This window comes from Microtus oregoni, unplaced genomic scaffold (assembly GCF_018167655.1).
Source record: "Microtus oregoni isolate MIOR12 unplaced genomic scaffold, Mior012 000014F_ref0000157, whole genome shotgun sequence".
Classification (NCBI taxonomy): domain Eukaryota; kingdom Metazoa; phylum Chordata; class Mammalia; order Rodentia; family Cricetidae; genus Microtus; species Microtus oregoni.
Window position 1 is genome coordinate 32,590,970 of NW_024543073.1, and position 17,902 is coordinate 32,608,871.

At 39.2% G+C, this 17,902-nt stretch overlaps 1 protein-coding gene across 1 annotated transcript in view; it reads left to right on the forward strand.

The window, feature by feature from the left end:
• Positions 1–17,902, forward strand: part of Adgrv1 (adhesion G protein-coupled receptor V1) — a 546,438-nt gene that overhangs the window by 59,443 nt on the left and 469,093 nt on the right. The window contains exons 16-23 of the mRNA XM_041663490.1: positions 34–157; positions 1,319–1,585; positions 2,896–3,022; positions 7,210–7,424; positions 8,218–8,949; positions 11,026–11,399; positions 16,648–16,824; positions 17,718–17,898. Coding sequence (XP_041519424.1) covers positions 34–157; positions 1,319–1,585; positions 2,896–3,022; positions 7,210–7,424; positions 8,218–8,949; positions 11,026–11,399; positions 16,648–16,824; positions 17,718–17,898 — 2,197 coding nt within the window. The remainder of the gene's footprint in view (positions 1–33; positions 158–1,318; positions 1,586–2,895; positions 3,023–7,209; positions 7,425–8,217; positions 8,950–11,025; positions 11,400–16,647; positions 16,825–17,717; positions 17,899–17,902) is intronic.

A 17,902-nucleotide genomic window follows, 5' to 3' on the forward strand; every position in this document is an offset into this window, starting at 1 on the left:
ACTTGACTTAGAATATGTACCATTTCCCCAAAGATTCCGGAGGAGATGGAGGAATTCACCATCATTCTATTTAATGCCACCAGTGGTGCTCAAACAGGAAATAGAACAACTGCCTTCCTGAGGATTTTAAGGAATGATGACCCCATTTATTTTGCAGGTAGTATTGCTATCTTGTTTGAATGACTTTGCATACTTCTTAAATACTATATATGTTTTAAGACATTTTTATTTAATTTTATATGTATGTATGTTTGACCTGCATATATGTATGTATACCCTGTGCATGGCTAGTGCCTATGGAGTCAAATGAGGAAAATGGGTCCCTACAACTCGAGTTAGTATGGTTGGAAGTCATCTTGTGGGTCTTGGAAGTCAAACCTGGGTCTTCTGTAAGAGCAATAAGTACTCTGAACTACTGAGCTATCTCTCCAGCCCCAATACATATGTTTAAGAATTATTAACTGAACATTTTTATAGTGTTGTTGAAATATAATTTCACAGTTCACTTGATGATTGATTTTCATTGTTTGAGTTTAAACATTTTTAATTTTAAGACCTTCGGAAACACAATGAAAACAAAAGAAAGTCCTGGATAGCTTTGTTTCTTCTTTGTAATCCCATGGTATTGCCTTTGCTTTGGGTAGACAAGAGTGTGCTTCCCCAGTCACTTCCTAAGAGCGTCGGATGGGTTCAGGGCTTGTGTTCTTCCTAAGGGTGTCACTTGTTACAGTAGCAGATGAGCAATGGACATATTAATGAAGGATTCTCCATTTTTGTCATTTTGCTGTTTTTTGTACAACTAACTTTTGCCCCTGAGGTATCTTTCAGTTTTTGTGAATGAGAATCAGATTTTTAATTCTCTGAAATTTCTTTTATAAGATGTATATAGATGAAACTGCAGATACAGTAACACCCCGAATCTCTCGAATTTTACTTTTGCCATTCTTAGCCTTCAGGTAACATAGTTAATGAGTTAGTCTTGATCTTTCTTCCCCAACTGTCATGGCAAAATGAAACAAGAGGTCTATATTCAAGGAACTTATTTTTAGTATGAGGCATGTTAAACAGAAGTCAAAAATTTAGAAATCTCATGAGCTTTAATGACCGATTGGTTGCCAGAGACACTGGTACTGTGGGCAGTATGCAAGAAAGGACACGGACTCTTGAAACAATCAGGGAGGAGCAGAGTAGACTAGAGTACAGACTTTCCTTGTTGATGGCAGGGAGAAAGAAGCGTGCTCTGAAAATGTGCTCATGGAATGGAAGAGGCTCACGGGATGGAAGAGGTTCACGGATTTCTTTTCTATGTATGTTTCAGAGCCCTATGTCCTGAGGATCCAGGAGGGTGACACTGCCAACTTCACAGTGCTCAGAAATGGATCTGTTGATATAACTTGCACTGTCCAGTATGCTACCATGGATGGAGAGGCTTCAGGAAGAGAGGGAGACTTTGTTCCTGTTGAGCTAGGAGAAACTCTTGTATTTGAGGCTGGGAGCAGGGAGCAGAGTGTATCTGTATATGTCAATGATGATGAAATCCCTGAAACAGATGAACCTTTTTATGTAATCCTTTTCAATTCGACAGGTAAATACATGCTGTTCTGCTAAGTATTGTGCCAGGCTGATCTTTCTTGTCAGGATTTTGCTTTGTCCCTTCATTATTTGTTTTGGTACAATTAAGGTGATGACCTACAAGTTTATTTTTTATTGTAATTGTTTGTGGCTAGTTAACTTGAAATTATATGGTTGCTTTAGTACTCAAAAAATCTTTCAAGTTTTTACTGATGTTTATTGGAGTAGAATCCTATTATATTTAGTGATATGGTTAATTGTTACAATCATTTACTTTTGTGGTTACCTCTACTTAAATTTGGCTAATTGTTGTGATGAGGAGCGGCGGGCTGCGTTCCGCCACCTGGCTAGCTTTACCTGAAATAATTACACAGAAACTGTATTCTTTTAAACACTGCCTGGCCCATTAGTTCCAGCCTCTTATTGGCTAATTCTCACATCTTGCTTTAACCCACATTTAGTAATCTGTGTAGCACCACGAGGTAGTGGTTTACCAGGAAAGATCTTAACCTGCATCCATCTCGGAGAGGAGAGCTATGGCGTCTGCCTCGTTGCCTTCTTCCCAGCATTCTGTTCTGTCTACTCTGCCTACCTAATTTTCTGTCCTATCAAAGGGTCAAGGCAGTTTCTTTATTAACCAATGAAAGTAACACACAGTAATCTATTCAGCATGGCCTTTTTGCCGTTTGACATGTCCTTATTTATTCTTCAAGCATTTCTCTACTTCTTGTCACACAAAGCTGTTCAAGCTCATGTGTTACCTTCCCGCAACAATTCTGAAATCAGCCAATTCTTTTGGAAGCCCCGCTTTTGAGAATTTTTTTAGTAAATAGGATCTGACCACTGGGTATGGTTATTACTACTGGTGTCTTGTTGTTTCTAGTGCCTTTTAATGTGTATGGTCTGGGCATATATGCACACACATGAATACTTTGTGTCTGTGCTCACACATGTATACACATGGAGGATTGTTCCTCTAGCATTCTGTCCATGCTTGTGAGGCAGTTTCTCACTGAACGTCATTCTTGCCCTTTCAACCATTTTGGTTGACCAACAGGCCCTATGGATCTCGCAGCCTCTGGTCTACTCATAGCTGGGGTTGTAGAAGTTCCTGCCTTTTATACAGATGCTTGGCTCTGAAGGCCAAAACAGACACACACAGCAAATGCTTTACCCATTGAGCCACCTCCTTAGTTTTTTGTATCTTTAGTTTCACATTTCTTAAAATTTAACTGAATAAAATGAATACATGTTAAATTTTTTTTTGTTAAATTAAAGGCAGCTTCTTTTTAAATTACTTTGACCTTTTTGTGTTTAATTTAGGTGACACGGTAGTTTACCAGTATGGAATAGCCACAGTCATAATTGAAGCCAATGATGACCCAAATGGGGTGTTTTCCCTGGAGCCCATAGACAAAGCAGTGGAAGAAGGAAAGACGAATGCATTTTGGTAAGTATATTTGGAGAAGGAAAGTTAAAATCGGATACAACAAAATAAGATCTTTAAGTGTGTGAAAATTGAAACACTGTTAATGCCAACAAAAATATAAATTATACAAATAAATTACAACTTTCTTTATGCTCTACTATAACATTTTTCATTAAGAGAACTAACCATGAGAACCATTTATCTGCTAAACAGAACTTAATCTTTCTGCCCTTCTCCCTCCATGTTCTATCTTCTCAAGACTGGAGGACCACAGTTATTCAGTCTTCAGCTTCTGAGTCCTTACACTTAGTGTTTTCCTTTCTTCTTCTTCTTCAAATGTGAATTTTGATGTATTACGTTTTTTTTTTCGTAAAAAAAATTCTTCTTTCACATATTGCACACTGACTGCAGTTTCCCTTCCCTCCTCTCCTTGAAATCACCTCAACCTCCCTTCTCCCCCAGATTCACTCCTCTATTTCCCTTCAGAAAAGGGCAGGCTTCCCAGGGATATCACACAACACATGCCATATCATGTTCTAATAGAAGTAGACACATCTCCTCCTATTTAGACAGGGTGAGGCAACCCAGATGAGGAATAGGGTCCCAAAGGCAAAAGAACCAGAGAAAGCCCTTATCCCACTGTTAGGAGTCCCATGGAAACAGCAAGCTGCTAGGAGTCCTACAAGAACACCAAGCTGCACAACCATAACATATTCAGAGGACCTAGGTGAGACCTATGCAGGCTCCCTGGATGTCAGTTAAGTCTCTTGAGCCACCATGAGCCCAGATAAGCTGATTCTGTGGGTTTTCTTGACCCCTCAGGCTTCTGCAATACTTCTTTTCCCTCTTGAGAAGGATTTCTTGAGCTCCACTCAGTGTGTGGGTGTGGGTCCCTGCATCCGCTCCCATCCTTTGCTGGGAGTCTCTCATGTAGGCTCCTCTCTACAAGTATAGCAGTATCGTTAGGAATCATTTCACTGACTTTTTTATTAAGGGTCATGCCCTCATTGTCAGCCACTTTCTGAGAGTTCGGTCTGATCACATGCTCCATCAGTCCCAGTCCAGCTGTCCTTGGTGAGCTCCCATTAGGTCAATCCCACCGTCTCTGTGGGTGGATGCACCCCCCTCGTGGTCCTGACTTCCTTGCTCATGTTCTCCCTTCTTCTGCTCTTCATCTGGGCCTTGGGAGCTCAACCAGTGCTCCATTGTGGGGTCTCTGTTTCTATCTCCATCCATCGCCAAATGAAGGTTCATATTCCTCTTTTTTTCCAGTTTCTGACTATTATGAATAAAGTTGCACAAGTGTCTTTGTGGTATGATTGAGCATTCTTTGGGTGAATGCTCAAGAATGCATCTTAAGGTAGAGTCCCAATTTTCTGAGGAACTGTCGTATTGATTCCCAAGCAATGATACTAATTTGCACTCCCACCAGCAATGGAGAGTGTTCTCTTTGCCCTGCATCCTTGCCAGTGTGAGCTGTCACTTGTGCACTTGATCTAATTAGCATTTCTGACAGGTGTAAGATGGAATCTCAGACACATTTTGGTTTGTGTTTCCCTGATGACTAAGGATGAACATTTTGTTGTTTCTCTGCCCTTTGTGATTCCTCTGTTGAGAATTCTCTGTTTAGAGCTGTACCTCATTTTTAATCAGATTATTTGATTTTTTGATATCTAGTTTCTCGAGTTTATATATATATATATTTCGGGTATTAGCCCTTTGTCAGTTGTGTAGTTGGTGAACATCCTTTCCCATTCTGTAGGCTGTTGTTTTATCCTGTTGACAGTGTCCTTTGCCTTACAGAAACTTTCAGTTTCATGCTCTTAGTACCTGCTCTGTTTATTTTCTGTACAGGAAGTTGTCTCCCATGCCAGTGTGTTCAAGTCCTTTTCCCACTTTCTCCTCTATCAAGTTCAGTGTACGTGGATTTATGTTGAAGTCATTGATTCACTTGGACTTGAGTTTTGTGTAGAGTGATAGATATGGGTCTATTTGTATTCTTCTACATGCCATCATCCAGCTTGACCAGCATCATTTGGAGAAGAGGCTTTTTTTCCCCATTGTATATTTCTGGTTCTTTATAAAAAATCAGGTGTTCATAGGTGTGTGGATTTATGTCTGGGTCTTTCATTTTGTTCCACCCATCTCCCTGTCCGTTTTCCTGCCAGTAGTGTATGTTTCAGATCACTACAGCTTTGTAGTACGGTGTGAAGTCAAGGATGATGACTCCTTTTACATTCAGGATTGTTTTTGCTATCTGCCTTTGGTTTTTTCATATGAGGTTGAGTATTGTTCTTTCAAGGTCTGTAAAAAATTGTGTTGTGGGACAGAAAATACTTCTAGCTAGGGTCTGTAAAGAATTGTGTTGGAATTTTAAAGGAGATTTCATTGAATCTGTAGATTACTTTTGGTAAGATGGCCATTTTTACTATGTTAATTGTACTGATCCATGAGCATGGGAGATCTTTCCATTTTCTGATGTCTTCTTCAATTTTTTTTTTTTTTGTTAAAGACTCGAAGTTCTTGTTATACAGGTCTTTCACTTGTTTGTTTAGAGTTACTCCAAGATACTTTCTATTATTTGTGACTACTGTGAAGGCTGTTGTTCCTCTGATAATCTTTCTCAGCCAGTTTGTCCTCTGCATATAGGAGGTCTACTGATTTTTTTTTTTTTAGTTAATCTTGTATACAGCTACTTCACTAAAGGTATTTATGAGCTGTAGGAGTTTCCCAATAGAATTTTTGGATTTTCTTATGTATACTGTCAAATAATCTCTGAATAATGGTACTTTGATTTCTTCCTTTCTAGTTTGTATAACCTTGATTTCCATTAGTTGCCTTGTTGCTCTAACTAGAGCATTGAGAATTATATTGAATAAATATGGAGAGAGTAGACAATCTGGTCTTGTTTCTGATTTACATGGACTTGCCTTGAGTTTCTCTTCATTTAATTTGATGTTGGCTATTTGGCTTGCTGTAAAATGCCTGTATTGTGTTTAGGTATGTCCCTTGTATCTCTGATATCTCCAAGACTCTTACAATGGGCTGTTGGATTTTTGTCAAGGACTTTGTCAGCATCCAATGAGATGGTCATGTGATTTTGCTGGTTTGAGATTATTTATTTCCTGAGTTTGCATGAGTGCAGTTAGCTTACTTGGGTTGGAATTTTCCTTCTACTACTTTCTATAGCACTGGATTTGTGGCTAGATATTATTTAAATTTGACTTTGTCATGGAATAACATGATATTTTTCCATCTATGGTGATTGAAAGTTTTGCTGGATATATAGTAGTGTAGGCTGGCATTTGTTGTCTCTTGGAGTTTACAAGACATCTGTCCAGAACCTTCTGGCTTTTACAGTCTCCATTGAGAAGTCAGGTGTCATTCTAGTTGGTGTGTCATTATATGTTTCTTGGCCCTTTCTCCTTGCAGCTTTCAATACTCGTTCTTTGTTCTGCATGTGGTGTGTTTTGATTATTATGTGGCGAGGGGACTTTCTTTTCTGGTCCAGTCTATTTGGTTTTCTGTAAGCTTCTTTATAGGCATATCTTTTTCAGGTTAGGAAAATTTTCTTCTATGATTTTGTCAAAATATTTTCTGGGTCTTTGAGTTGGAAATCTCCTTCTATTCCTATTATTCTTAGGTTTGATCTTTTCATGATGTCCCAGATTTTCTGGATATTTTCTGTCAGGAATTTTTTAGATTTAACATTTTCTTTGACTGATGTATCGTTTTCTTCTACTGTATCTTCAGCGCTTGAAAGTCTCTCTTCCATCTTCTTGTATTCTGTTTGTGAAGCTTGTGTCTTTAGTTCCTGTTCACTTGCCTACATTTTCCATCTCCAGGATTCCCTCAGTTTGTGTTTTCTTTAAGTGCTTCCATTTCCACTCTCTGATCTTGAACAGTTTTATTTATTTCCGTCACCTGATTTTTTCCCTCAGCCCCCCCTTTTTTTTTTGCTTTTTAAAGGGATTTATTAACTTCCTACCATTGTTTATTTTTGTTTTCCTGGATTTCTTTAATGGATTTAAGTTTTTGCTACCTTTTCCTACCTTTCCTTGGTTGCTCAGTGAGACCTGCTGGCTAGTTCAGGGATAGGTAGAAAATGTGTACTTTTAAGAGAAGACAGAATGCTTTTGTTATAGTTATATTCACTATATACATGTTTCATAAAATCCATAAAAATAATTTGTTCCATTTTCACATAGGATTTTGAGGCACCGAGGACACTTTGGCAATGTTTCTGTGATGTGGCAACTGTTTCAGAATGTTTCTCTGCAGTCTGGACAGGAGTTCTATGAAACATCAGGGACTGTTAACTTCACCGATGGAGAAGGATCAAAACCAATAGTTCTCCATGCTTTCCCAGACAGAATCCCTGAATTCAATGAATTTTATATCCTAAAGCTTGTAAATATTTCAGGTGAGGGCTTTTTTTACCTCTTATTTATCACCAAAATTTTATAATATATGCTTCATTAGAGTCGTATATAAAATCCAGTTGATGGTGAAACGTTTTATGATTGTCTGATTTTAATGTCAAAGTCCTTTTTTGGTAGAAATTGTTTTGTCTTGTTTTTACAGTACTGGAGTCAAACCATAAGCCTATTTATGTTAGGAGTGCCCTACCATTCATTCATCTACAGTTCTTTCTCTTTTTTGTTTACCATTTTGAGACAACAGGGTATCTTTGGTGATGTACTGGTTGGCTGGGTTTGCCATGAGATCTCACCGTCAGCACAGCATGGCCTTAAACACTGGATCCTACTGCCTGTATCTCCAGAGTGCTGGGGTTATAAGCACATGACAATGTGTCTGTCTTAGTTTTTCTTACTTATTCATTGGTGTTAGCCATAGCATCTGAGGCTCTATGCTAATTATCTGCTCTGCTATTGAACTTTGCCCTTAGCCTCAAATTGTTAAGAGTTTCAGTTTTATGAATGGAAGATTGATCTATCTCACAATTTTTGGTTTTAAGTGTAAAAATATTGGGGGGTGGGACTTGAATGATTACCGATATGAATATGCTAATTGATATTATTCATGAAATTGCACTTCAAAATGTGGTGAAAACAATGCAATCTTCCCATTATTTACTGATAATGAGTAAATAATTTAACTAGAACATTTTTTGTAAAGCATACCACTTTTTTTTTCTCAGACTAAAAGGTATCTAATTTCTGGCTTTCTAGTTATTCTAAATTTTCTTCCTACAGGTTCTGGAGGTCAGCTAGCAGAAACCAACCTTCAGGTGACAGTCATGATTCCATTCAATGATGATCCCTTTGGAATTTTCGTCTTAGATCCAGAATGTCTAGAGAGAGAAGTGGCAGAAGATGTCCTGTCTGAAGACGATATGTCTTATATTACCAACTTTACCATTTTGAGACAACAGGGCATATTTGGTGATGTACGCGTTGGCTGGGAAATACTGTCTGGAGAGTTCCCTGCTGGTTTGCCACCAATGCTCGACTTTTTGCTGGTGGGAAATTTTCCGAGTACTGTGCGTTTACAGCCACACGTGCGTCGTCACCACAGTGGAACAGATGTCCTGTACTTCAGCGGACTAGAAGGTGCATTTGGGACTGTTGACCCAAAGTACCACCCTTTTAGGAACAACACAATTGCCAACTTTACATTCTCAGCTTGGGTAATGCCTAATGCCAATACAAATGGATTTCTCATAGCAAAGGATGATGGCAACGGAAGCATCTATTACGGAGTAAAAATTCAAACAAACGAATCCCATGTAACCCTTTCCCTTCATTACAAAACGTTTGGATCAAATGTCACATATATTGCCAAGACCACAGTCATGAAATATTTAGAAGAAGGAGTTTGGCTTCATGTTTTAATTATCCTGGATGATGGCATAATTGAATTCTATTTGGATGGAAATGCAGTGCCCAGAGGAATCAGGAGTCTGAAAGGAGAAGCCATTACTGATGGTGAGTGTCAACTTCATAACTAGCACACTGAATTCGAGAGATTCTCAATTTTCAATTAAAATTTGATGTTTAAAACACAGCTAGGAACTGTTTTGAGATGTGACTCTATTTTTCTTTTAAAAAGCTGTGTGCTTACGAAGATCAAGATAAAGTCACGTTGAATATTTCTAGGGGAATGAGAAACAGGCTCTAGGCAAGAGCTGCGCAAGCAGATGACTAGAAAACTTTGTAGGAAGAGAAGAAAAGTTAGGAGCATCACTTGTCTCTCAAGTGGGTGGTCAGGATGGCAACTGTTCAGCATAGTGATGATCAAAGGTCTGGAATTCTGAAACAGCCCTCTGTGTCTGGGGAACTGTTTTTCCTTCAGGATGATCAGACGTGAAGGGCAATGGACATTAGAACAAGAGGAGTAAGGCGAAAATATTCACCCGAAATGATTACATGCTTTGTATTATTAGTAGGTGAGTGGATGAGTTCTGTGGCTTACTTTGAAGAGATAATATTTGTTAACTTTCAGCCAAATCACATGCTCTCTCTCGGAGTAACTCACTGCAGACTGTATGTTCTTGGGAGGCCGAGGCCAGAGAATCACGAGGGACAGGCTAACCTGGGCTACATAGCAAATTACTAGCCAGAAGCAATAATGAGATCTTGTCACCAAACTTCAAAACTCAAAATAAAAAAAAAGCCAACTAAACTAAAACTTGATGAATTCCTGAAAAGGGCCGTGAACATGTAGGGATAGATCACTGGCCTGTACGCTGTCCCTGTTTTTAGAGCTCTTCCTGCTAAGACCTGCTTCTGTTTCCACACTGAGCTAGGTTTTAGATGAAATGATATAGTTGGTGTTGTGTGATGTTTTACTTTTTTGACTTTTTGGGGGGCCATCACCCAGCTCCAAATAAATTACACACAGAGGCTTATTCTTAGCTATGAAACCCGGCCTTAGCTTGGCTTGTTTCTTTCCAGCTTTTTTTTTTTTTTAACCTAAATTATCCCGAATACCTTTTGCCTCTAGGCTTTTATTTTTCTCTCTTTCTGCATACCTGTCTTTACTTCTTTCTCCATGCTTACTGTGTAGCTGTGTGGCTGGCCCCTGGTGGCTTACTTCCTCTCCTTGCTCTCTTGCTCCGTTTTCTTCAGTCTCTGTTCTCCTTCTGTTTATACTCCTGCCTGCTAGCCCCACCTATCCTTTTTCCTGCCTCACTATTGGCCGATCATCTCTTTATTAGGACCACTAGGCGCTTTAGACAGGCACAGTAACACAGCTTCACAAATTTAAACTAATGCAGTGTAAACAAAAGTCACACACCTAAAAATAATATTCCCCAAGTTGGCCTGTAGAAACCATCATGTTCTAGATCCACCACTTTATTTAGCTGGAGAAGAATTTTTAGTCCATAGAACTTTCAAGTTCTCTAGGAGTTTAATCTGAAGTTTTAAAATTGGGCTTGAACTAGCCCATCGCATTTTGTATCAGTAAATAATTTTAAAGTGGGGGCTGAAGAGATAGCTCAGAGGTTAAGAGCATTGCCTGCTCTTCCAAAGGTACTGAGTTCAATTCCAAGCAACCACATGGTGGCTCACAACCATCTATAATGGGGTCTGGCACCCTCTTCTGGCCTGCAGGCATACACATAGACAGAATATTGTATACATAATAAATAAATAAATAATTTTAAAGTGTCATAGGACACATGTCTACTCAAATAAATATACAACACACAAACATACATGGCTACATATGTAATACATATATACACATATATAAATGTATGCAATTATCTTTCTGTCCATAAATGATTTTGACAGATTGATATGGCTTACTTTTAAGAGCATCATTTAATTTCAAAGCTAGATACTGCAGTGCACAATCACAAATCCCAGACATTACTGTGCAGGTTCCCTTTTGTCATAATGAAAGGTAAGGTTTATTTGATGACTTTTTAGTTATGCCAGAAGTTTTACTTACCTAGTATATATTTCAGTAAAATTATCTTGCTTTCTGAATCACACTTATAACTTGTGGCAGGAGCCGGCGTCTGTTGTAGCATCTAAAGGCATGTGTAATTTCAGGTCCTGGAATCCTGAGAATTGGGGCAGGCATGAATGGCAGTGACAGATTCACAGGTTGGATGCAGGATGTGAGGACCTATGAGCGGAAACTGATGACAGAAGAGATTTATGAACTCCATGCTATGCCTGCCAGGAATGATCTGCACCCCGTTTCTGGGTATCTGGAGTTCAGACAAGGAGAAAGTGCCAAGTCATTCATCGTTTCTGCCAGAGACGACAGTGACGAGGAAGGAGAGGAATTCTTTCTTCTTAAACTGGTGTCTGTCTATGGAGGGGCTCAGATTTCTGAGGCAAACGCTACAGCTAGACTAAGAATACAGAAAAGTGACAATGCCAATGGCCTGTTTGGTTTCACAGGAGCTTGTATACCGGAGGTAAGGTGGGAGCTCGGAGAGGTTCCTAGTGAACCGTTCACTGCAGGCAGATTTGTCTGGGGTTGAGCTAGCTCCCAGAAGCTGTGGTAGCTGCGTTTGCAGGCATACGTCTCAGTCCCTGTTCCTGGTGGTTTTCAGCTGAAGTAGCCTTAATGAGGTGAAGCAAAACAAAAGAGCAAGTAAATCCTGGCAATTAGCTGTAAAGTTAATCACTTTAAGACTGAGTAATTACGGACCATATATAATTATGCTAATATTTTGGATACCATATATGTAAATGAAATAATTCATACTGAAAGTCTGTGTGGATAATTGAAATTGAGACTTTATTTCAGTTTGCATTTTTGTCTTACAGGGAACATTTTAAAGTAGTTATAGGATTCTTTCGAGTTGGTTGTAATTGTTTCTTACCAACGTTTTTGGCTGACTTAATTCATGAGACTGCTTTCGTGTTCTTATCAGTTCTTGCCGAGTTTTCAAAGCTACGTGATCTATCGTCTCAGTGTCCTGATTAGTAACACGAGAGTGCCTGAGGCTGCCTCACAGGTGTCGCTTGTGATAGCAAACACTGTTCACAAAACCCTGCCTAGAAACAGAAGAGCTGTTCGCCCTGCAACTTGACACCTGTAGAGTTAGATGAATGCATATGTGATTGGATGATTAAGAAAGATAGGATGAGTAGAACTGGAAAAAGTTATATGTCACAGGACTCATTGTAACTTAAATTGGAATGCCCAGATCTCTGGAATTTCGTGTTGCCTCTTAATTACCGTGGCAACCACAAGACGAGATCTTCAGTTATTTTTGTTAATCTTCAGAAATACCCTATATGCTTATAATGACTTTAAACTGCTCTTTCACATTTGTCTATTTATCTGTCTGTTTATTTATTATTTGTTATCTTTGTATGGGTATATGTGCGCCTGCTGTGCCTCTGAAGGTCAGATGATAACTGGTAGGAGCCAGTCCTCCCCTTTCCCCCCATGTGGATCTTAACATCAAACAGGACATCAATCTTGATAGCAAATGTCTATCTCATCTGTGCTGATAATGCCTTTAAAGGGGTACCCAGACATCAATGTTTACATATTCAGATGGTAAAGGGGGTACCCAGACATCAATGTTTACATATTCAGATGGTAAAGGGGGTTCCCAGACATCAATGTTTACATATTCAGATGGTAAAGGGGGTACCCCGACATCAACATTTACATATTCATATGGTAAAGGGGGGTACCCAGGCATCAATGTTTACATATTCATATGGTAAAGGGGGTACCTAGACATCAGCATTTACATATTCATATGGTAAAGGGGGGTACCCAGGCATCAACATTTACATATTCAGATGGTAAAGGGGTATCCAGGCATCAATGTTTACATATTCAGATGTTTGCACTTTTCTGACAGTCTAAAACATACAACATGTCATTGCTCTCATAGATTCCGAGACAGAGTTACAGGTCTGAGAAATAACTATCCTTAGTTGAATTAAATCAGGCAGGATCAAGTCAAATGCCTGTTTAGAGCTTTGTATTTATTAGATCTTAACGAATATCAACTTCGTTCTTTTCCTCTAAGAGATTATAAAAGAAGTAGAGTCTGAACCCATCTCCTGTGGTTCTTAATCTGTTCTCCTTCTCCATGTGTCTTTAAATGTCATTACGCCTAATTTAAAAGGTTGGATAGCTTTAGCGGGGCTGTGAGAATCACGGTGGTGCCATGCCATGTTACCATCCTTAAGTCACCATCCACGTCTGGCCTCTGCCTATGATGCTGGCCTTATCTGTCTCATTCCCATCTTTTGGCTCAGACTGACCTGCCTTGGCACAACCCCAGTGTCAAGACACAGCATTCATCAGCCTCTGTCTTTCCTATCATTTTTCACTGGCTCTTTAGCAGTAGTTACTCAAAGACACTATCTCTTATTGAAAGTGACTGATGACCTTCTCAAAAACTGCTCTTCCTCCACTCGTTGTTTAATGTTTTGGAGCACTGATCACATTATCAGTTCCCTTCTGGCCTTCATAAATCTACTTAAATATTGCCTACATCTATATCCACCACCCAGAGAAGCAGCTGTGAGCCTCAGAAAGGTCTTGTTATTCATTATTGTATCAGTAGCACCAAGAATGGAGCATTGTAGGTGTTCAGAAAACCTGGGGACCTTTTGAATACATTTCATATCAAAATGTGAGAAAGCACACAGCAATTCAGATAGTGTTTAGTTTTAGTTATGTACATAAGCAACCAAACTGGGAAAGCAAAAGCCAACACTTTGAAAATACTTAAAATTAGTGTTTGCTGGTCTCAGCCACTGGAGTCAGACTTCTAGCGCTGGCTTGTTTCTCAGATCCTATTGATGATCTACTTAGCGACCGTTTACTATGTAGTTATGCAGCTTTGTCTCAACAGATTCCACCAGGTCCTTCACTGTGGATGAGAGGATTTGTATGCATAGACCACACAACCCAAACTGCACTGAAGTTAGCTGGTCTTTTCAATCCTATATGAGATAAAATGAATATATTGATATTTGAAAGATAAATGTTTGGTGATTAAGAGAGGAAAGTCATTGAGTCTAAAAGATTAAACATTGACAATTGATTTTTAGAAACATTACACAATTCTTATTTTTGAAATGATAAAAGAAACCTGGAACTCCTATTTTTATCATCATTATTCAGGATGCATGCTGCTTGTGCTGGCAGAGACTTGCTGTTGTGTTGTGATTAGTGGTCAGTCATGACTCCTTTGATTTTTGGACTTTGAGTGCAGTGGATGACAATGGGCTTCACTAACATAAAAGCTGTGGGCACTTCTCAGTGAGTTTATAAATATGCGGATTCCACAAAGGAAAAGATTTGAGACGTCTTGTTTACTCTGTGCCTCTTAAGACTGAGTTTAATAGCTACTTGGTTCGCTTTCAGTAGTGTTGAAAGTGATCATAATTACTTTGATGTTTCTTCTTTGCCCAGGTGCATGCACCGTGTCCCAGAAAATAGCAGGTGCTGAGTGGCTATAATAGGAAGAGTCAAATAAACCTCTGAGCAGATTGGAGCTCTGATAAGGCATATCTGATCTTCCTTTGATATGAATATTTGACAAAATGCTGGCTACGCACAGGGTACTGTAGAGATGGGATCTGTATTGAATAGAGGACTGATTATTTTAGACCCAGCTTGGTACCCATGTCACCATGCTTTGTTATCCTGTGTCATTTCTGTTATGTCTTCTCTAACTCACTTTATAAAACCTTGTACTCCATATAATTAATTGATGAAATTACTTTTTCACAATAATTCATAGAACTTGTAAGACTCACATTTTATTGTAATTAATCCTTTATCTTATATTTTGATACACATGGCTTAAGAATCGATTTAGAAATGGCTCGGGAAGACCACTGTGGAATGAGACGCTCCTTTCACTAACTGTGTTCTCAGTGCCTCTTACATGCGATGAATACATTCTAGTACAGTACAGCCCCTCACAAAGCCTTGCCCAAACATGACACAGGAAAAAACCTCAAAGTGGATTTCTAATTCTTTAGTGTCATTTTCTATCTCAACTAAGAAGCCCTGTTTCTGAATAAATGAACTTGAAAACTCACCTTATTGATTACCCCTACTTCTGATCTTCCTTTGATATGAACATTTGACAAAATGCTGGCTACGCACAGGGTACTGTAGAGATGGCTTGGTGATTCAGAGCACGTACTGATGCTGCAGAGGACCTGAGCTTGTTCCCAGCATCCATACTGGGCAGCTTTCAACTTCTGGAAGGCACCTGCACTCGTGTACCCACACCTCCACACTTACACATACACATCATTAAAAAGAATTAAATTTCAAAACAAAAGAGAGCACAGTGTTGAGGACTGCTAGCCATTTCCGAGTGAAACTGGATCAAGATGGCTCTGAGGATTTCAGGGATGCACTCACTGGCCTAGATGCTTGAGTCAAGACTGGAAAGTCAGTTTAGATAAATATGATAATGTTAGGAAAAACCTTTAGATATGTTTTCTATCCTTTTTACACTTCATATACTTTGTAGTTCAGGGATTTTCCAAATGTGTCAGAAATGTCAAGTTTGTGTTACTAGGCATCCTGACTCAGGATACTATTCCGGGTTTAGATGTCTGGTTGTGGGAGGAAAAATGAATAAACCTGTATTTAAGTCTCTGTATATGATGTCCATCAAACAGAACAGTGGAATAGTGGATACAACATGCTCATTGCCCAGCTTCAGGAATTAACCTTTTCTCAGTGCTGCTTAATCTTTTTGACCTAAGCACTGAAAACAACAAAATATCAGGGGATGCCATTTCTTTTATAATATTTGTGAACATTAATGGTATATTTTTTTAGCCTGCCATTCTTAAGTGAATTGTTCCTATGGAATATTTCACTGTAAGTTTTTAAAATATACTTTGCTGAATACAGCGCAAAGCCGGCTCTCTCTCTCTCTCTCTCTCTCTCTCTCTCTCTCTCTCTCACACACACACACACACACACACACACACACACACACGAGGATCCATATGAACCTCACATACAGCATGGATTTGAACAGACTAGTGTAGGGTGTCAGAAGCATAGCAGGATTTTGTTGATGGCTTTACTAGTTGAGGGCCTTGCTATGTAGCTGGAGCTGGCGTGGAGCTTACAGAAGCCCTAATCTTCTTTCTTCGTTTCTCATGTGCTGGAATGAAGAGCCACATGTCTAGCCAGACAGTCCTAAAATATTTTCCCTTTGTGCTTTTTATCATTCCCCAATGATTCCACCTAATATTGATACTTTTTAACCCATTTCTAGAATTTTCTTGATGTTGTGTCTGGCTTTCTGCCATTCACTACCCTGACCTGGTCTGTAGGCTCTTCATCGTTTGTTATATTGTGAGACTGTTGCCTTCTTTGGTCTTCCTTTATTCAGTGGAGGGTTGTGAATTGTTTTGCAGAAAAGATCTTTTGCAGCCATCACCCGTGGCACTGGGCCTAGCATGCAGGAGCTACCAGTGAAAGAACTACTTAGACAGTAAAGCGATTACAGTGGCTTTTGCTTTGTACCTAATACGCATGGGTAGAAACAGTACTCTCAAATACACTTTGTAAATGTAGAGATGTCTAAGCCTGTTTAGACACATGGGAAGTCATAGAACTAAGGCATACAGAGCAGAAGGACCCACAGGAAAGCACTGATTTTGTCACTGCCCGTGCATTTAAAATTCATTTCTGTTCATTTACAGATCACAGAGGAGGGGTCCACTGTTTCCTGTGTGATAGAGCGAACAAGGGGAGCTTTGGATTATGTTCATGTTTTCTACACCATCTCACAGATCGAATCGGAAGGCATCAATTACCTCGTTGATGATTTTGCCAATGCCAGTGGCACTATCACCTTCCTCCCTTGGCAGAGGTCTGAGGTAAACTCCACGCCTGGGTTTCTTCTGAGGCTTCTGGGAAAGTGTTTCATCTCTTTATTTATTCATTGATTAGCAATTCCTTGGTGTTTATGCATTTTAAACTATGTGGGAAATTAGGTGTGTCTATTATTCTTTAAAACAAAAAATAATTTAGCTTTTCTGTGAGAAAAATTAATTTTGAATATTAGTTTCATAAATTCTTTATTGCTAATACAATAAAACTAATATAGCTTGATGATATGTCATTCCAGATTTGTATTATTACATATTTTATTACTTACCTATTTTGAAATATATGGCCAAGGTGAGCCTTGGACCTGTCATCCTCCTGCCTCAGCCTTCTGAGTGCAGATCTTACAGGCGTGTACTACCATTGCTGTGTGTTTAGATTGTTATCACAAAATACTTTACCTCGGGGAGTTTGTAAACACTAGTATTTTGTTGTTCACAGTTTGAAGTCATGGGATGCCCAAGGGCAGGACGCCTGAAAATTCAGTCTTGGGAGGCTCCTGTTCTGCTTTTTACCTGTGGTGTGGAATCACTGTGTCATCTGGTAGAAGGAGTAAATGAGCCCCTGTGACCTCTTTCATAAGGGCATTGATCCTGCGTCCCTTCATTAAGTCTCCTTGAATACCCAGTTCTCTTCTAAAGTCCCCACTCCTAATACCAGCACTCTGGGAAAAAGATGTTAACTTGCGAATTTTGGGGGTAACACCTCTAGTTTATTAAAGTAACATTATTAAGGAGTTAATATTCTCAGGTCTCTTCTTATTTTTATATGCACCTACGTGTGTGTGTGTGTATTTCATTATTACTGAAAATTTCAATCATACATGATTTAGTTGGCTATTTTCCCCAAGTAGTAATTACTACCGTGCTTTGACATTGCACAGGTCCTGAATCTATACGTTCTCGATGAGGACATTCCTGAGCTTAATGAGTATTTTCGGGTGACATTGGTTTCTGCAGTTCCAGGGGATGGAAAACTTGGTTCAACTCCTCTCAGTGGTGCCAGCATAGATCCTGAGAAGGAAACCACTGACATCACCATCAAAGCTAGCGATCACCCTTATGGTAA